This window comes from Triturus cristatus, chromosome 7 (assembly GCF_964204655.1).
Source record: "Triturus cristatus chromosome 7, aTriCri1.1, whole genome shotgun sequence".
Classification (NCBI taxonomy): domain Eukaryota; kingdom Metazoa; phylum Chordata; class Amphibia; order Caudata; family Salamandridae; genus Triturus; species Triturus cristatus.
This window is the reverse complement of record NC_140590.1, coordinates 767,634,026-767,655,768: the sequence shown is the minus strand read 5'-3', so window position 1 is coordinate 767,655,768 and position 21,743 is coordinate 767,634,026. Positions and strand designations below refer to the sequence as shown.

The 21,743-nt window shown below is 42.3% G+C and overlaps 1 protein-coding gene across 1 annotated transcript in view; it reads left to right on the top strand.

Annotated features, from left to right (window-relative positions):
• PCYT2 (phosphate cytidylyltransferase 2, ethanolamine) overlaps window positions 1-21,743 on the top strand; it is a 159,078-nt gene that overhangs the window by 68,097 nt on the left and 69,238 nt on the right. Inside the window, exon 4 of the mRNA XM_085617538.1 lies at window positions 19,279-19,345. Coding sequence (XP_085473664.1) covers window positions 19,279-19,345 — 67 coding nt within the window. The remainder of the gene's footprint in view (window positions 1-19,278; window positions 19,346-21,743) is intronic.

The window sequence follows — 21,743 nt, the reverse complement described above, 5'->3', positions numbered from 1 at the left end:
ACATTTCCAAATTGATTTTACTCGGAACTTATCCTGAGTAATGTCTAATATTGACAGGTTAGAGAGATGCATGGGTGAATATGTATGTGATTCACATAAGAAACACTGGTGTGGTACCCGAACATACATCACAAATATATGGTGCAAAATCGCGCTCATGTAAATATAAACATAAATATATAAATACATAATAAATAGATAATATAATATATAAATATATAAATACATAAATAAGCAATATATATACACCAATATTTACAATGACCAAATTTCACGTATGTTAAAATTCCTCATAAAATTCCATAAAATTCTATACATTTTTGAAGTCTTTAATCGGTTTATAGGAGTTCGTGCTGGACCAGTAGGAGGTTATTCATATACAAGTATAAAGATCTTCCGTGATATTAAGACCACCTGGGGTCTTTGTGTCGAGGTTTAAGATATATTGGGTTTCTAATTTTCTTAATTTAACCTCTCTGTTACCACCCCGTCTACTTGGTGGAATACAGTCAATTAAGAAAAATCTTAAATCCTGACTTCTTGAGTTGTGGTGTTCACGGAAATGTCTGGCTACCGGATATGTATTGTCATGATTGTTAATGGCTCTAATATGTTGAAGAATCCGTTTGTGTGCTTGTAGCTTGGTGCTACCGATATACTGTAGCCCACAAGGACATATTAGAACATAAATAACATATTCCGTCTTGCAGGTAAGTAGCTTTTTTATTTTAACCTCCTCCTTGCAAAAGGGTGTTGTGTATGTAGTTTTGTTTATGCCTAACTGGCATGCCTTGCACGTTTTACATCTATAAAAACCATAATGTGTTTTGAGCCAACTACAAGAATCAATTACTTCTGGGCTTGTACTCACAAGTTTGTCCCTCATAGACATTCCTCTCCTGTATGTGATAGATGCTTTAGTGGGCAAAGAATCACCTAGGACTGGGTCGCTAAGAATGAGTGGCCAATTGTTCATTATGATTTTTCGTAACTCTTTATGTTGGTTGTTATAGTCCACAATGAAACGAAATTCACCTTTGTTACTATCCTCCATAGTATTTACTACTAAGGACTTTGCTTTGGGCTTGATTAAGTCTAGGCGATCACTGTTCATAGATTTTGCTATTGCCCCATCTATGGTTTTGTGGGAATATCCCCTGGCAAGGAATCTTTTTTTGGCAAGTGTTTGTTCCTGTCTGAGGATTGTCTCGTCACTATTGATACGTCTCAATCTAAGCATTTCCCCATAGGGAATGCTGTTAATTAAGTGTCGAGGATGGGCACTAGAATTGTGCAGAGTTGAATTGCCTGCTGTCTTTTTGCGATAAAGTTTGGTTTGAATTTTGTTCTTATCAATGTAAATGGTAGTATCAAGAAAATTAACAGCTGAGTTATTAATAGTGCCAGTAAATTCAAGATTTAGGTTGTTGTTGTTAATTGAATTAAGGAATCTTTCTGCCTTGCATTGTTCACCCTTCCAGATTATAAACAAATCATCTATAAATCTTAACCAGATGATAATGTTATCTTTCATATTATCCTTGAATTCGCTGGCCAGGACCAGCTCCTCCCACCAGCCCATGTGTAGACACGCGTAGCTGGGGGAGAAGCTGGCTCCCATCGCTACTCCTGGTAACTGTTGGTAATGCATGTTGTTAAACATAAAAACATTGTTATTTAAACAATATTCAACCATATCTATTAACATTTTGCTGTGGTGAGTTAATTTTGCCGTCCCCCCACTCAAGTAATATCGAAGTGCCTGTAATCCATCACAGTGTTTAATGCTCGTATAGAGCGATGTTACATCTAATGCCATCATTAGATAGTCCTCTTGCCATTGTATGTCTCTCAGTTTGTGAAGGAAATCACTTGTGTCTCTTACGTAAGATTTTAAACCTTGTACATGACTTTGCAAGTAGTAGTCCACATATTGTGAGGTATGTTCCAGTAAACTTCCACGTGCCGATATTATTGGTCTGCCAGGTGGTTGAGTTCTGTTCTTATGAATCTTGGGAATAAAATACATGGCTGCTGTTATTGGGCTGTCATTTTTTAGGAAGTTGTATTCATCCTTGGTTATAAGGCCTTTAGTTCTTCAATTTGATAGTTTCACATTGTACTGCTGGTATATTGTTTTCAGATCTGCTCCATTTATTTTAGTGTAACATTTTCCATCATTGAGTTGTGATAGGGCTTCCTTATGGTACTCCGTTTTCTTCCAGATTACAATGTTGCCCCCCTTATCCGAGTTTCGTATAACTATAGAGGGTTCATTGCTCAATTTTGACATTAATTTATTGTAATCCGCTGTACTCTTTTTATATCTCATTTTTTCATTTCGTACCCTGTGATGTAGTTTTTTGATGGCCCCAATTAAATGTTCATTAAAAACATCAATAGAGTCTCTCTGACTAATTGGTACAAAAGTGGATTTGGGTTTGAAAGGTGATGGAATTTCCGCTCCTTCCCTTCCTATGTTACTGTCCGGCTCTGTCATAAGATCATTGTCGGGTTGTACATTACCCTCACTCCATAGGTCGTTGAGGGTATCCAGTAATATATTTTCTTGATTGGCCTCCGTTGCCCCGATTATTGTTGTCTTTGTCGGATTTTCAGGATTTGCTTTTTTTGTTTTCGTTTTCTCTTTTTCTTGTAATAGAAAATGTTTTTTTAATTTTAGTTTTCTAATGCTCCTGTAAATATCCATCCTTGTTCTCGAATAATTAAAGTTACTTTCCGGGCAGAAAGATAGGCCTAAACTTCGAATTTGCTCCTCCGCTTTGGTTAAGTCAATGTCAGATAAGTTTATGATTGTTTGCTTGGTTTCATCGTTTAAATTCACTTTCTCATCCATCGTCCCCTGCCTCTCCTTCTGGGATTTGATGGCCCGTATTCTCGCCTTGCGCCTCTGCCTTCGTTTATAGTTTCTTGATTTTCCATTGGTTGGATTCGTGGGCGCAGGGTTTGCCTTCTGTCCATACATAAAAAATTGATCTCATCACCTGGCTCCGGTACCGGTTCTGATATTCCCACCGTTTTGTCTCTTAATTCAGAGTCTGAACCGCTGTCTATTGCGGAGCTTAAATCGGAATTGTATGCAGTGGTAACCAGGTTATCTCTTGTTGTAGTGTCTTTTGTTTGTTTTTCCCTTTGGTTTGCCCTGGTTCTTCTTAGTGAATCGTATTTTCTAGAGAAAGTGAATATCTGACCCAATTCATAGTCTTTCTTATCTCTTATGAATTTATAGGCTTTCCTTTCCTTTATTTTATCCTCCTCTCTTTTCAAGCGTGTTAACATTTCCTTTCGTAGTTTTTCATTTAGCGTTTGGTTTGCCTCATTTTTTTCATAATTTGAGATTTCCTCATTGAGTTTGTCAATCTGTTCCAATAGTGCGGTGCAGTCAATTTCAGCGTATTTAATTAGGATTAGGACCAAATTTCTGGATGATTCTAAATTGCATTGTGCCCATTCCTGCATCATTTTTGGGTTTGGATTCTCGTAACTTGGGGCAATGAATATTCTGAGGCCTCGTGGTATTCGACCCACATCGATGTAGCCTTGTAAAGATTTTGATTCCCACCATTTACTTTGCTCCTGGCGCATGCATTTCTCTAGCTGTCTGTATTTATCGTTAAGAGTATTGCCACTTCTGCTGTTTTCTGCATTGTTGATTTGTGGCATTGCTTCCGTAGTTACTGCATCGGTGAACATGTTAAAAGCCGCCGCTTCTCTGTCCTTAAACGTGTCACCGGACATCATGATTTTTGTGATATTATTCACGCGTTCTGGGATTAAGCGTTTTGCTTGTTCAGGTTAATACCGTCCCATCCGCGTTCGTGGCACACAACCGCTAACCCCTTATTAACGCTCCGTTCGTAGTCTCGCCTACCTTGCATTTACCGGTTTCCGTCGCGTCCTCCGACTCGGCTTCCTCCGGTCACAGCTCGGTAACGGTTTTGACTTGAATCGCTCGTTGTAGGGGGGTCAGACAATCCTAGTCCCTCCGGACTCTCCTCGTATTTCCTTTGCCAAAGCTCCGGATGTGGTTTCTCTTTCCGTTGTCGACCAATCGATGTAGCGGGGGTCCGTGTAGAGCCGGGTGAAACCTCCCGGTTCACATATCTCGCGATTTCCTCAGCGTCTCAGCTTTCACAGCAGGAACACAGGGACACGGACCACAGGATAGTGCCAATAATCGTTTTTTATTTATTTAGATGCCACCATAACGCGTTTCAACTCCTGCGAGTCTTGTTCACATGGTAACGGTGTTTAGCGGCAAAGACACTTTTAAACTTGTAACGTGCTCTGTGATTGGTTCACACAAATCAATGGGCATAGAAGAGGTATTTCACTTTGTCATTTTAACACATTCATTTCCTGACATTGATACTACGTTTTTTTGATGTTTCTACAATTTAACAATTACTTTTCATGATATCGACAATTACGTCTATTTTTCATTGTAAATTGTTGATTATGAATTGGTACTTGTGCTAAACAGAGTTTACAGCTGGGGAAAGCAAGCTTCGGCGGATGAATAGGTTGGGACGTGTTCCATTGGAGGGTGGGGATCCCTGTCTAGGTGAATGGTGGCACGAGTCATCCTGGATGGATGGTAAGCAAAAACCGAGCTAAAAAATAAATATATATATATATATATATATATATATATATATATATATATATATATATATATATATATATAAAATCCAACAGGCTGTCTCCCACCTCCAACCGGCGAGGAAGAAGCACACGGACACCAACTCGTGCTTCACAGGTTTTTAATGACAATCAGCACCCACACAGCACGCCATTATATATATATATATATATATATATATATAAAAAAATTTGCGTATGGTAAATGTTAAGATGAAGTATGTGGGGCTTGTTTATACGATTAAGGGATTTACTTAGGTGGAGGGGTGAGGAGGCCTTGGATAGATGGTGAGAAGGTGGGTGGAGTGATCACTTATTTTTTAATATACTTGTGTATTTGATTGAATCAATGTTCGATTCAGTCAAATATTTGAGTGATAAAATACAGAAGAAGCTATGTTTTTTCCAACAGTATTAGCCCAGAACTGAAGGCAAGCGAGCTGTAAAAGAGGCTAAAAAACAGGTAACCAAATGGCTCAGCCTAAAGGGCTCAGGACACAACTGGCTCCACCCTCCCAAGTTTTATCTGTACCAACACTTTTGCAGTAATTGGGTGCCTGAAGGGAAACGATACCGCTGCTGCAAACCCGTCTGATGTAGAACATTGAAAATGTGCATGGTGTTTTCATTAGTGATCTGGGGATAGTTAGGAATGTATTGAGTACCCGCGCTTCTTAAACCTGAATTATAGTCGACACAATTTCATGTGCAGTCCTGTTTGTTTTGGTCTTTAGGTCTTCATTATAAGTGCCTGACTACTGCCCCACTTGTAATACGGCCCCTTAGAGTTTGCACTGTATTCCTTGTCGTCTTCCAAGGTTCTTATTAAATCATAAGGGCAACTGATTATTTTTTCGAAAGATCGATGTATGTAAATTTAGAATCATTGCTTAATGAAGTTGCGAGTCTTCAATTCCTTAGCTTTGACCCCTACATCAGTGGCTTGTTGTTACCTTTATTAATTCCATCTTAAAACGGTTTACAAAAGGCTCACAGATGGAGTAAACAAGGACTAAAATATGTATTTCAGTTACAGTATTTTACTATGTCAAACGTATTGAATTAAGCCAGTGCTGGTGGCTCACAGGTCTCTTGCATCCACTGTGGAGGTCAATGTTGGGCTCTATAGTCACAGGTTTATATCCCAGCGGGTCCACTCAGCCTTTCATCATTTTGAGGTTGATGTAAAGAGTTGGATGAATTGGACAGTAATAAACATTAGTTATCTGACAATATCATAAAGAGACTCCTCAGGGTGAACTGTGCTCTGCAAGCAGCCCTGTGGTGATTGTGTATGTTTTCTTTGTTTTCATCATATATTGCAGTTGCGCTAAGGTGCAGTCAGTCAGATGTATGAGGTGCTTGGGGCGCCACTGAGTCTGCCTTTTCTCTGTTGCCTGTTAAGGTTCAGAAGTGACATGTGACTGGTTATACCGCATCCCCTCCAGCCTTTTAGCTGTAATAATTCATTCACTGGTCGGAGATGTTACTAAATCTGAAACACCTGCCGCCTTTTCAGGAGCAAATCAGAACAAGACTCTGGCCTAGAGGTCTTTTACATGTGTGGCTGCCACGGAAAGACTATTGTTTGCTTCTGTAAGCCTACCACTGGTAATGTTGACATGTCCTAGACATGGTTTTGTCTGAACATCTTTCATAGATGATCCTGGTGACTGCAGTGCTGATAAATTGCCCAGTATTTGAGCCAGCAACATTCTGTATTCTGGGGCTTGCAGGTTTCATTTCCCCCCATTATACCTGTGTGTTCTCAAGTCTGTGCATCAGAAGTTCTATTTTCAAGTAAACTAGAATCAGCTGCTGCCATCACAGTTTACATTGGGGAGTCTCTTCAGAGAACTGCTCCCCTTCTAGGAAATATTTACTACCTTCCCGGCACATACAAAATAAACACTAGCAGATGGGGTCGAGCCAACTGTTTATCTGGCTGTGAAAGCTGCCAGGCCTCAGAATTCCTAGAAGCTGAAAGAGATACTATCCCAGGCAAGTCCATGTACTCGCCGCGTGGGTGCAGTGAAGAGGTCAAACCAAGCCATCCTTCAGTACATCTCGATATTGCCAGCTTTTAAGGCCAGTTTCCGGGGGATTATTTATTTCCTGGTGAAACATTCACTTCGTGAACATTTTGCAATGAAGTCTAAAAGTGCTTCGCTTCGAGGGAAAGTCCTTAAGGTTCGCAGTGCTCACTTTCAGAAAGTTTATGTTTGCTTCTGAGTCAGTGCTCTAAGTGCTGTCCTCTCGAATGGTCCAGTACCGGGCTAGTGCCGTAAAGGGTAAGGCCGAAGGGCTCTTGCATTATTCAAAAGCCAAAAAACACACTCTGCATCTTAAGAAAATAAAGGTTAACATGAAGGTTGTTCTCTGTACAAGTCACAATGAAGAGGACTTGGGCGTCACTTTTGCTGAGCTTGGTTCGTACGGTGTGGGCAGGGAACTCTGCAGCAACTGTCCTTTGTTCAGTTAACACCATTTCAATAGTGTTTCAAACATGAACATGTGGTTTTCTCATACTGTTTATATGCTGAGAAATCTGTTCAGTTGTTCACAGCCAGTAGAGCGGGCGAAACGTGTTCAGCTTAAGTGACGCTGCCATATTGTATTGAATTGCAGTGAAGCTAAATTTACAAGGGGTTTACTAGCCCTGATGAGGTATTGAAGTGCTATATGCTGAGTAGCATGCTACCCGGGAGCCTAAAGTTCGTGGTCAGTCTATTGGTTATTCGGATTCGTTGTGTGCTGTCAAATAAACCATTCCATGCATTTACTCCATTTTCTTTGTTGGTACATTAATGACTTGCGTGTGATCATTAGAGGGGTTATGTGAGAAGTAAATGGTTGATGGAATGAATAGATATTGTTCAGTTTCAGGGATATGGTTTTAAAGAAAAAGAGATTAAGACAAGTATTCGGTTTGGAGTAGTCCCGAAGAAGGAAAGGAGAGTGGCATTTAAAATAAATAAAGGAGGCAAAAATGAAAATTTAAGTCAAGATTCATTTTTCGTGCATTGTTATAAGAATATAGCAGTTGAAGATTTTTTGGGATAGTAATCATCTATGGATGTAAACCTGTAGAAAGGTACCATTTTTTAATTGCACTCTATAGGAATGTGGTTTTTAACAGTCTTCCCAGAGACCCTTTCATTTTCAAAGAGGTGTTGGACACTTGCCTTGCCATAAGCAAGTAACCCCAGTGCCTATTGAGCCCCTTTAAGAGGGACAGTCAAGCATTGCGTCATTTAAGCCCATCCCAGTACCTGTAATTACTAGACACACTATTGAGAAAGCTTGTGCGCACCTCCCCCCACTCTAGTTATGATATAAATACTTTCAAACCCAGAAAGGATACCTGTGTGTACCTACTACAACAGTGCATTCAATACTGTGAAGTATTGTTACAGTTCATGCGTGCAAATCATTGTATACCGTGCGTAAACTAGATATATAAACATATGGTACGTAAACACTCGCCATCTTAATATATAACAAAGCGTTGCAGCAATCCTCATTAGTAAATCTGCATTTTCTATCTGACCCATTTATTACCTGGTTCGCAAGCATACGAGTGTCCTGTCTCCACCTAAAGAGCACCGGGCTCCACAGAATGGATGTATCGGAGGTCACCATGACCTTCCAGCATTCATCAATCAATCCATCCATCCACCTTGTTAGGATTGTTTTGCTCGAACAGGTGCCTTTTATTTTTATTTAATCTATGTATTATAACAATGGAAAATATCGGAATCACTAGTTTGTGATGGCCGCCTTCAATCATAGCTCTGTGGGAAGATTGTTTCCAAAATGTTAGCAGTGGGTTCATACTGCACTTCCATTACACAAACAAACTCACTCACTCACTCACTCACTCACTCTATCTGTCCTGCTAGCCAACTTTGTTCTGGTAATGTACCGGAAAGGGATGTGACTGTAACCCTGGTTTTAAGAAGCACCTGGTTTTGGCAGGCTGTGAGTGGCTCCTATATTGGTCCACCATTAAGGGCTTCGGTTCTGTAATGATCCCCTCATGAATGAGCAGGGTTCGCCGGTTTCAGGCTTAAAATGCTGGCAAGCCTCAGTGCAGCTATTTTTTTTATGTATTTCACATGGATATTGCTATTGTAACATGAATCTATAAAAGTACTTCACTTGTGCAGAAATTTGAATGGTCAGTTGGAAGTAACTTTGCCGGTATATAATTAAATCCCAGTAAATGAGGAGAGTTGAGCTGCCAGACAGAACAGTGAGTGATGAGGATTAATCAAACAAAGTAACTTGGACGGTTTTCTGATCAAATAGTATACCTGTTCCAGTGCGTAGTTAGGTAAATAAATATATAGTTAAGACTCGGGGTCCAGAGCGTTCTTGGAAGCCCACCTCCAGTGCTCTCTAAGGGGTGCCTAATATTGAAGATTCCACCAGCTAGTAGCTCCTGCATCTTTTATCTCACCTTTGCACGTTCCTTTTCTCCATTGCTTTCTTTTCCTATATTTCTCTTCTGCCTTTCTTTCTCTTAGATTGGTCAAAGGTAGATGAAAAATAAGTCCTTATTACCAAAAATGAGTGCCAGTGCTAACCACCTCCACAAATTAAGCAAGACTAGGACTATGGTATGTCCGTCCAACTAAATTAAGATGTGAAGTTCAACGAGGTGTAATGCTTGGCGCTAAAAAGTATCCTATCTCGACAACAAAAACTAAATTCTGTGAACCTAATCTGAGTCCTTTAAGTAACTGGGATGTAATTTTACACATTATGCATAGCCCCCCAATCTTTAACGTGTAATTGTAACTCTGCATTCCTGATACACTTGTCTAGGGCTTCCAAACTATAAAAAAAAACCTTGTCCAGGGCAGTGGCTATGGCTTTTTTCCCCATTTTTTCGTAGATTGCAATTCCACCATTTTTGTTGCCTAACTTTTTTTTCTCTGACTCTGTCTACTTCAATGCAGACATTACTTATTCAGGCAAGAACTTAAGTATTTGAAAAGAGAGATCTGTTTCTGTGCAACAACAGATATAGAGTAGCTCTCAGGAGGCCTCAGAGCTATACATTTTACAGGTTAGCCTGAACGACCAACTTAATTCTAGTGTAGCAGAGTCTCCAGAAAGGGAAGACAGACTATGCATGAAAAAAGAACATCAAGTCCGTCAGTGTTTCTGTGTAGTTTTCCACATTTCAGCAAGTTCTCAATAGTTCAATAACAAGTATATGAAATGATGCCGCTCAATATGCAATAACACGTTCCCTGGGGTAGGGAATAGGTAGTGAGAAGTGTCCTCTGGTAACTTCCTGGAGCAGTCAGGAGTATTCAGTTGAATGGGGCCGGAGAGGCCTGGCTCCTGAAGTGTCTTCAAGTCAAGTGGAATGCCTGGCATAAGAGCCGCACAGCACAGTGGTTGATGGAGGCGGCGCTGAGCAGTAAGATGTAGTGTTCAAAAGCAAACCAATAAAATATCTGCCTTGTTGCTAATGGGACCTGGCACCCATGTCTGGCTTCAGGGGTGCCATTAAACGGGAGAAGGATTGCACCGCATGGTGGTTGCCCCTTGCTCTTGTTAAGTACCAGCCTAAAATGCAGTTGGTGAACAGGGATGGGACATTTACATCTACCAGCAGAACTTGCCACCTAGCGAGGCTGACTGCTGTGGATTCTTGTAAGCATACAGTCGATGAGGAGCTCGGGAGCAGTTGCAGATTTGGCCATTGCATGCCGGGCCCAGCCCTTACCTTTCCAAGCATCCAAAAGTACACTGGCCCTGCGGGCGGACGCCGAGTGTAGCCCCAGTGATGCTTCCTTGGCCTTTTAGTAGTTCTTAAACAGTGCTGTGCATCATAACCCTGCACTGTTCTCAAAAGCAGAACCGTCCTTTAGGTCATTGTGCAATGCCCACAAACATGATCTGTGCCCCTAATACCACTGCAGACCACTCCGTGAAATCAGTCCAGGCATCGTACTACCTCTCACTACACAAAAATAGGTGTGTTCCAAACATCGGAGTCCTTTATTATACATCAGCAGAGTGTGCCATGAGCACAGCTCTCTACACCATAACATTGCAGTGTTTGCAAAACTCAACTAGGCAACACACCCCTCCACTTTCTAAAACAGTCTTGTACTTCTTGGCACAGTGTTCTTCCCAAAACAGTATTGCATTACAATGTGACACCGCAGGACACTTCCCAGAACAGAGCGGTGAGTCATTAAGGAGTAAGAGAAACCAAGATCGCCCAATGCCCTCTTCTGTCTAAATGCTGCAACGCCAAGAAACCACGAAAATACTTACAAAAAAAATCACCATTTTCACTTGCACTAGATCTGTAATCTGTGGTGGTACTGCTAGTGGGTAATGCCTATCAGCACCCGGCAGAGATTACAAGTTAAAATACCAGAGGTTACTCAGTCTTCCATCGTTTGTTTCGAGATCGACAACATGAGAACTAGCCAGTTGGAAAATCCTATGCATGTAAATGTATAGAGCTGTAAAGACCCAGGCCCTGTCAAGAACAGGCAGAGGGAGTCGCAACCAGTGCTACTAGAACAATAACATTATTGTGAAAAACACTGCCCTCATCGAAGTTTACAACGAGAAGTGCTGCACAAGTCGGTCCAGCAACGAGGCAAGCTGTTTGGCATACTTTATTGAACAGGTTGTGTTTTACAAACGCCACTGTATTTTTTTAATTTTAGTTAACACAAATGTCCAAAGCTGGTAAACACAAACGGTTCCGTTTTCGGCATAGAAAGTAAAGATGCATATTTGCAACAGTCTCTCAGACCTAAAGTGTTGTGCATAGATCAGTCCTATGTAAAGCCGAAATTGTTGAACCCAAATCTAAAAAATTCCAGCATCGGACAAGGAGGCATGTCAACATGTAATTTTGAACGTGCTAGATAGACCGCATACTGCACAGGCAGATTTTGTGTCTCACAGGTTTTTGCTTTTCACTTATTTACAATTTGTGGTACAGGGCAAACCTTGATTTGCCATGCGTCAAAGCTGAGATTAGACAGACGTCTCCAGGTTTCAATGTCAAAATGAGGACGTGTCAATATGGTAATGATAAAAGCTCTTTTTTGCAATTTGATGAAGCTGAAGTATGCCTAATCCCCACCCCGTTCAACATTAAAAAGGTGCCTTCCAACGTCCAGTCTTAAGAAAAAAGAAGTCAATGCTAACACAACTGATTATATATATATGGGTCTTAAAGTCAGGGCTATCTTTATAAAGAGGGACCAGCTTGGAAGTGTGAATAGATACACTGTGGACTCTAAACACATTTTCTTCCCCCCCCACCCATACATATACAAATACAAGGACTGATGGTAAATATTTCTGTTGTGCTGCAGAATAGACCGAATTGTATATTTTTCCTCTTGTTGCTTCCCAACTGAGCAAGGTATTTAGATGCAAGTCTGCGACCCTCTCAGTAGCTGATTAGAAACTGATGCAAGTGAGATGCACTCCTCTCAAGACAGGAAGGGCGAGAATCACAATGCTAAAATCCAAACTGTTGCTTTGCATAAACTCACTGAAAGGCCATCAGCAAGATGTTACTGGATGTTAATCTATTTGTGTATCTCTGTTGTGGGTGTGCCAATGGAGGGCTGAATAAAATGATACTCCCAGGGTTCAAGGTAACTATGTATGTGCCTTAAGTGCTGACACTACCACAGCAGAGTGAGTCCAGGGCACAACGGGCTCCGTGACCTGGTGTCGGCTCACTGTACTAGTACACAATTGGATAGAGAGTAGTTCTGCGAGACTATTACCTACCAGAATCGTGCGTGCTATCCCTCGATAGTCCAGGTTTGGTCTGATCTTGAATTCATTATTTATACCATGACCCCTCAGAAAAACAAATTGCTGATATCTTTATTATAGAAGTACGGGTGAGCCAAGCAGTGCGCAGGTTTTTGTTGCCTCTTTTGGAAACATGCAGTTTGAGTGGATGAGTCTAGGCACAAGCTTTGTGCTTTATTTTGTGTTATGTGTGCAGCAGGTATTGCGAACAGAAGTGTGCCGTAGTTTACTGTAGGAGGCAAGAGCCACCGAGGACAGGTAGGCCATGCATCGGATGCTTCACATTCTTTGAGGATGGTGCTATTGGGTGGAAGAGGGTGGAAGAGGGTGGGGGCGGCATGTTTCACTGAAGGGTGGTAAATGTTTCTCAATCCTCTGATAGAGTGCTTTCTTTTCTACTTCAGGCTCAAGATTAATGTTTTTGTGCTCTTGTATGTTTCTTTGGGGAGGCTCAGAGTTACTTTCCATGGGTAGGATAGCCTCTTCTCCAGTATTGGGGTGTCTTTCATAGATTCACATGCTTGAATATTCCCCGTCGTCGAAGTGGGAGTCCCACGGTACATAACATAGCAATGTAGTAATAACATAAGCCTAATAGGCATAAAAGAAAGTAAAAACCATAGAGTTTTTATGGATAGACAACTTGTCACATCTATAACATATTACTGTCATTATGTTTTAGTCCAAAATCCAGCCAATCAGGCGTCCGCACCCTCTAGAACCCTCTCCCCAGAGGCTCAGGCCCTCAGATTTTCTACGGCGCGTCGTGTGAAGGGAGTCTCCCTGAGAATGCTCAGTTTTTCTTCTCATATCTCCTCAGAAGATTACCTCTATGATGTCTACATCCAAGAAATCCCTCTTCAGACCTTGTGGAAGACCCTCACAAGAAATGTATTTATTGCTTATATCCTGAACATCAGGTAAAGGATTGTAAAATTTGTAGAACCTTTTCTCAGAAAACTTTAAAGGACAGAGAAGGGCGTTTCTTTCTGTGGCTACAGAAGTTGAAGACTTCAGAAAATCCTCTTTCAGATGTGGAGAGTGTGTCTTCAATCAAAACTGCTCCCTCCTTGAAGAGAACAAGTGACTCTCAGAAGGTTTCTCCAAGACCTAAAGTGGTGAAGAAACATCATGTTGATAAGCCCACTACCCAACCTTCAACTTCAAAAGGGGTGATTTCCGCCCCCAGGAGTCTATCTGAATCGTTTACGCTCCCGAGATCTGATTCTCAGGCGTCAAAGACTCCATCTGCGCAGTTTTTACCTCAGAAACTGCCTCTCTCGTCGACTAGCTCATCAACGCTTCCTCCGTCGTCGAGAGCTGCCGTCGTCGACGACTTCGACCTCTATGTCTATGAAGCCGGCTATGATCCTGTCGTAGGCGTCTTCACCGTCGACGTTGGTATCTGTTAAGGTGAGACCCATTTTGTCTACAGTGCCTTTAACTTCGTCGGCAAGCAAACATCGAAAAAAGCATACGTTGTCGACGGTGGCCTCGTCGTCGACAGTGGCCTCGTCGTCAACGGTGGCCTAGTCGTCGACGGTGGCTTAGTCGTCGACGGTGGCTTAGTCGTCGACGGTGGCTCAACGACGACTTTCATCGTCAGCAACAACGGCTACGTCTCCATCTCAAGATCTGATACCACTAAGGGCTTCAAGCTCTTTGCTTCAACTACGACATTCCTCTTTGGATACCCTAATGCCAATTAAAGGTCCTTCTCAGCCTCCGGAGGTGCTTTTTTCATCTGACGATGAGGAATCCGAGGATGATAGATTTCGGGTTGCTCGCAGTCCCTCTGAACTTCTAATAAAGTGTCAGGAATCTGATGATGATGATGACTCCTTACAAGAGGACGATTTATCTACTTGTGACACACACCCGGCTCCAGAACTTCCTATGGCACAACTGCCGTTAAGTCTTATTTCCAACCTTCAATATATGTTGGATGATTACAACCGCCGTTTTCCACGTTCTGTGCAGACTTCTCCAACGCCGCAGATACCTCCACAGCCTTTTTCAAATAAGGAAACAGTGGTCACACCTACGTCGGCGACAAGAGTTCAACATCTTGCAGTTCCTCAAATCATAGAGGAAGACGTTGTCAACGAGCAGGATGATGACAGTGACAAAAAAGAAGGTGAGCTGGATGATGGTTCCCTTCTTTCTGAATGGGACAACTATCAAATACAAACGCCATCTCCTGCTGATCCAGCTCCTTTGGATTCTCCACCGGTCGACATTGGTGGTTTTCATTTGCTTATGAAAAGAGCAGCTAAAAGATTCCACCTTCCTATGACCACCAGGGAGGAGGATTGTTTCCTATATGATTTTAAGGATCAACCTCAAAAACAGGTCAGTTGCATTCCAATTATCGATTTTATCTGGCAAGAAGGCCTCAAGCTGATGCAAACTCCTAACACCATTCCAGCTATCCTTCCTAGGATAGATAAAAAATACAAAGCCCCTCCAAATTCTCCTGCTTGTCTAATTTCGCAAACAAGGCCTGATTCCATCATTACTCAGGCAGCTCAGCGTCGATCCAGAAACCCATCGTCTCCTTTGTCTGCACCACCAGATCGAGAAGGTCGACGCCTGGATGGTATAGGAAAGACATTTTCAACTATGGCCGCGACTACAGTACGTGCGGCCAATTCTTTAGCGATCCTGGGCCGTTACGACCGCCAAATGTGGTCAGACATTTCATCTCTTATTGACCTTATCCCTGAAACATCTAGGCCAGAGGCATTAAAAATTCTCCAAGAGGGGGAAAGAATTTCCTCGGAAATTATCGATTGTGCTATTGATGTATCCTCTACTGGCTTCCGTCTTTTGGCTGGTGCAGAAGTCCTCAGGCGCCAGGGCTGGTTACGGGCCACGTCTTCACGTCAGGAGGTACAGACAAAAATACTGGACATGCCTTACGACGGTGAATCGTTGTTTGGCCAGCATATAGACGATGCCCTTCAAACAATTAAAAAGGACACTGACACTGCTCATGCTCTTGGGTCTTTGCAATTCAAAAAGCAACCTTTTCGAGGCACGAGGTCGTGGTTCCTCTTCTTCCTTTCGAGGAAATTCGAATCAGTACAGACAAAGTCAAAACCGCTACTCCTCCCAGAATCAACAGTCATATAGGCAACAGCATTCTTCCACCTACAGGCAATACAGAGGAAAATCCTCTTAAAGAGGAAAGGATTCCACCAAGAAACAATGACTCACCACACACCGTCGCAAAATCCTCCCGCTTTTTCAAAACTTGGAGGTCGAATTTCCCACTTCTATTCCAAATGGTCACAAATTACTACCGATCAATGGGTTCTAGATATTGTGCGCAGGGGACACGCATTGGAATTCGTAAAGATTCCTCCCAATACTCCACCAAGAGGTCCCCCTCCTGCTCACCTAAAAGAACTTTTTATTAAGAAAGGGTGTGATCGAAGTGGTGCCAAAACTACAGAAGGGTAAGGGGGTCTATTAAAGGTTCTTCCTCATACAGAAAAAGTCGCCAGAATGGCGTCCCATTTTGGATCTACATGTTCTGAACAAATACATCAAGACACAAACTTTTTGCATGTTGTCCCTTCAAGAAGTACTCCCTTTTCTATCCCAAGGAGAGTTTATGACAACTTTAGATCTTCAAGATGCTTCTTTTCATCTTCCCATACTGCAGAGGCACAGAAGATTTCTCAGATTCAGAGTGGCCGGAAAGGATTTCCAATTCAAGGTTCTGCCATTCGGCTTTCGTTCCGCTCCCCGAGTGTTTACAAAGGTCCTTGCACCGGTGGCAGCTTACCTTTGTCTACAAGGAGTTCAAATCTTTCCATACTTAGACGACTGCCTACTGAAGGCAAAGTCGTTCGAACTGGCATCCAAACAAACTCTTTTATGCAGGTCCCTCTTCCAATCTCTGGGCCTCACATTAAACATGGGAAAATCTCAGTTTCTCCCGGCTCAAAACAGACTGTTCTTGGGAGCCATTCTAGATACCAGGCAAGGGAAAGCTTTTGTGTTGCACGAAAGATGTCAACGTCTTCGCAATCTAGCAACTTCTATCCATCTAAAAGAGTTTGTTTCTGTCCGACAGTTGAAATCTTTCCTAAGGATGTTGTCCTCGTGCATTCCTCTAGTCCCTCACTGCCACCTGAAAATGAGACCTGTCCAGGAGGAATTGGACAAACAATGGGCTCAAGTCTCAGGAACTTTCAACGACTTAGTTAGAGTCACACATCGACTAAAAAGAGCTCTTTTATGGTGGACTCACGAAGAAAACATCTCCTCAGGACGTCCGTTTGTGACGGACACTCCAATATTCACCCTCACGACCGATGCATCTCTCGAGGGTTGGGGCGCCCACTTACGAGGACTGACTGGGAAAGGCAAGTGGTCCGAAAAGCAAAAGACAAGACACATCAACCTTTTAGAGCTACTGGCCATTTTTCGGGCTCTGAAAGCTTTCCGAACCACCATTCAAGGAAGCACGGTGTTGATCCGTATGGACAACACAACGTGCATGCACTACATCAACAAACAGGGAGGCACAAGGTCCGTCTTGTTGTCCCTTCAGGCTCAACAAATTTTGAATTGGGCGATTCATCATCACATCGTCCTCACAGCAGTTCATGTTCCGGGAGCGTCGAACAATCTTGCGGATTCCCTAAGCAGATAGTCGACGACCAATCACGAATGGGAATTACACCAACCCACTCTGGATCACATTTTTCAAATATGGGGTCCTCCAAATCTGGATCTGTTCGCAACATATCTGAACCGCAAATGCCTGTTCTACGCAAGTTGGCTTCCCCAACCAAGGTCATGCAGGAATCCCTTTTTGATGAACTGGTCAAAAATATATTTCTTACGCTTTTCCACCAATACCTCTAGTCCCCAAGGTTCTGCGGAAAATGAGTAAAGAACCCTGTCACATTATTCGGATAGCCCCCCGGTGGCCTCAACAAATCTGGTTCACGGAACAACTGCTCCTGTCTCAGTGTGACCCGATCATTCTTCGCCCTCTTCCAAATCGTTTGACCATGGAAGACGACCAAATTTGTCATCCCGATCCTGCATCTCTACGTTTAGCGGCTTGGAACCGGAGCACTATGAATTTGTAAATTTGGACATTCCTTTAGATTGCAGATAAGTCTTGGCTAAGGCTAGAGCACCTTCAACGGTGAAAACATATAAACTCAAATGGAAAAGATTCTGTCTATGGTGCAATGAAGCTCAAGTACATCCTATACATTCCAAGCCAGAACAACTTTTGCCTTTCTTTTTGCACCTAGCAAAATCAGGCCTCTCATACTCTACCCTTAAGGTTTTCCTAGCAGCAATCTCACGATTCCGACAAGATGGCTCTAACTCACTTTACTCGTCAAGAGTAATTCAACAATTTTTCAAGGGTCTTTTTCGAATGTTTCCTCCGATACGTCGGCCACCTCCATCTTGGCATCTAAACATTGTATTGGCACAGCTCATGAAACCACCATTTGAGCCAATCCATAAGGTCAGTCTCAAATATGTTACTTGGAAGGCTTCTCTACTCCTGGCTCTTACTTCCTCCCGCCGGGTTAGTGACTTGCAGGCGTTTACTGCTAAACCACCTTTTCTTCAATTTACTAAAGACTCTGTCCTGCTCCGCACCAATCCGGCCTTTATCCCCAAGGTGCCATCGGATTTCCACCTCAATGAGCCGGTTGTTTTAAAAACATTTTTTCCAAATCCTCAAACTCCCGCGGAGAAAACGCTTCATTCTTTGGATGTCAAGAGATGTCTCAAATTTTACCTTCAGAGAACAGCTACTATTCGTAAGAATGACCAACTCTTTGTAGCTTACGGACGGATGTGAAAGGGTCATCCGGTCACCAAACAAACCATAGCACGCTGGATATCTTCTACTATTGCCTTTTGCCATCAACAAGCGGAAAAACCACTTACATCAATCGTTCTAGCGCATTCCACCAGGAAGGTTTCTTCTTCTACTGCGCTATTTGCTGGGGTGCCTCTTCAATACATCTGTAAAGCTGCAACATGGTCCAGCAGACACACCTGTCTGGATGCTGCAGACAACACGGACACGGCTGTGGGACAGGCAGTCCTTCGTAATCTTTTTAAATAAGGTGAGCCTCTGATGCTTCCCTCCTCCTGTATACAAGGTACATTTATTATGTATTTATGTATATATTATATTTTATATGCCTATAGTCTTTTGAACTGGGAATTGCTATTGCTTTGATTCTTATGTACCTTGTATTATTCTGATATCACTGCTCACTACTCTTATTCAAGCATGTGAATCTATGAAAGACACCCCAATACTGGAAAAGAACAAAAGTTACTTACCTGTAAACTGTGGTTCTCCAGTATTGGTGTCTTTCATAGATTCACATGCGACCCACCCACCTCCCCTCAAAGGCTCCCATCATGTATTTGACATTTATGTCACACTTGTGCTACGAAAATCTGAGGGCCTGAGCCTCTGGGGAGAGGGTTCTAGAGGGTGCGGAGGCCTGATTAGCTGGATTTTGGACTAAAACATAATGATAGTAATATGTTATAGATGTGACAAGTTGTCTATCCATAAAAACTCTATGGTTTTTACTTTCTTTTATGCCTATTAGGCTTATGTTATTACTACATTGCTATGTTATGTACCGTGGGACTCCCACTTCGACGACGGGGAATATTCAAGCATGTGAATCTATGAAAGACACCAATACTGGAGAACCACAGTTCACAGGTAAGTAACTTTTGTTCTTCTCTTGTAGGGTCTAGTGACAAACTCTTGTCTTTTTTGTGTAGATGATATCACACTGACTGTGGATGGAAAAGACACCTATGAGGAGGTGAAGAATGCCAAAAGATACAGGTAAGTGAGGAAGAGAGGGCTTTGGGTAATGAAGTGCAGGTGGAGAGAGTAATGAACTGGAGTGGTTGCAGGATATAGGGAGTCAGACCTGCACGGAGTGCGGACGAGGCTGGTTTAGACTGCAAGAGAGAGCACTTGTATGGCCAAGGATACAAAAGATGTAAAATTGAGTCTGAAATATGGGCTTATGGTCAGTGTCACATACCACTGCTAGTATTCCTTCTCTCCAACTGAATCCTTGTTCCCAAGGCGTGATTATCTTATAGATTGTTACAACTGCAGTACAGATCAAAAGTTGGTGCTTGATAGGGCAAGTCCTAGCCTCCTTACAAGATTGAAAGGCAGGGGGCTGGAGACGGCTGCCGGTTTTGGGGGTGAAGGAAGTGAGTGGAATATATAGGTCAGGAATGGTTTGAAGAATTCGTTTGGGGTGAAACGATTGATGTCGGCAATAAAATGGTCAAAGGACGGGTCAACAATTCAGATGGCAGAGGAACATGAAAGGCAAGGTAAGCTCAGACCTGAAAGTGTCGCACCTCTCTTGCTATTTAACACAATTTTAACTTCTACTTCCAGAGCAGAAGTTTAGTCATGCATGCCCTTCATATATTTAAAGCGGACTGTCGTAGAGGGGGCTGATGCGATCTTTAAATTGTAGTGGAAGCAATACATCTTCTAAGAAGTTGTTAGTATTTTAAGCCGACTTTTCTGACATTTGCCTAGTATAATGTATAATGAGTAAAATGAAGCAAAGTATCTCTGCAAACATTAACGTTTTGAAAGTTTTCAGTTACATGAGTCATGAATGTTGAAGCTGTTGCTTTGAAAGTTGTGTGCATCACTTTAAAACGATAACATGGTTTCTATCTTGCTATTTTTATTACCAACCCCTTGAATTGAAAATGGACAATGTATCAGTGCCTTTTTTTGATTGTGGCCCATGCTGCACAGCATTTGCAAACAGCATTGACAAAGCCAGTAGGCAAGACCAATTGGCTTTGCCACTACTTGTTACTATTACTTGTGGTTCTAACTAAGATGCAATTGTCAGAATGCAAATATATATTAATTAGGCCACAGGGCCATTTTTAGGTCTCGCATACCAGACAGCGCAAGCTTTCTGTTTACTGTCAGATCACAATTGGCTTAAACCCCATTCATTACTTTACTGTCACTCGTTTGCTGTCTTTTTTATTTGTTAGCTTGTGTGGCCCTTACGTCTTTTTTGTGTTTGTCCCTCTCCAGGATCATAGACTCATTACTTGTGTCCAGTGCCGGCTCTAGGGCGGTGCAACCGGTGCCACCGCACCAGGTTCTGACTCTTCCAGGGGGCGCAGCGTTTGGAAGTATTTTATGGCTTTAAAAGTCCCTACTACTGCATTGCTGGCCTCCAATTTGCATACAAAAATAAAAATGTCAAGATAACAGTGATTAATGTTCTTCCTGGAGAGAGAAGGAGTTTTGTCAAGTGGAAGTTTTAACTCATTTTATGGTAGCACAGAGAGTAAATGTGCCTGCTGCAAAGAATGTGTACCATGCAGATCACAAAGTGCATATAGTATAATAGATCAGTGCTTTTGTCAGAGAGATCCTTTTCTTACTAGCAGTGTAGATGTTAAAATCCTTACATGGAACAGTGAACTAATAACTCAAAAAGCTGCATGCAAACTGTAAGGTATAGATTGGAGCATTATGATGTTTTCCTCCGTCTTTCATTATTCTAATGTTTCAAAAAATTTTCATTTTGGGGGAAAAATCATGGTTATTAAATGTAACCCCCAACCATGGGGTTATGTTTTAAATTCTGAGTCTATGCTTCTCCAGACTAAGCAATCTTAAACTATACTGTCTACCCGTATGGATGACATGTGACTCACCTTGTAGTCTTCTATCTTATGTAACATTTGCTATACACTAATTTACACACATATGATTGATTGTCTGTGTAACGTGTCTGTGATGTAAAGTGCTTTGACACCCTACACTGGTATAGGTGGCGCTATATAACTAATTAAACACATCTGAGAGAGAGTGGTTATGGAGACTTGAGGGGGCATTGTTAAAGGGTGGTAGTGAGGGAGGCTGTGGGGGCGCCAACAAACATTGTCGCACAGGGCGCCACCAGCGCTAAAGCCGGCCCTGCTTAGGGCCATGCTTTTCAGGCACTGCTTTTTAGGTCTCGGCTAGCGAAGGCTGCGCTTGCGCAGTCTCGCTCGCGAGATTTAATGTTTTCAGAAGAGGGGCTTGAACCCGCCCCTCTTCTCCCCTCTTCTCCATTGGCTGGCCTCTTAAATGCTGGTCAGCCATTGGAGAAGAGATTTGTCTCTCCAAACAAGCCCCGTCTTTTTCGGATTCGGGGGCGCGTTTTTTACTTTCTTTCTCTCCTCTGGAATGTAAA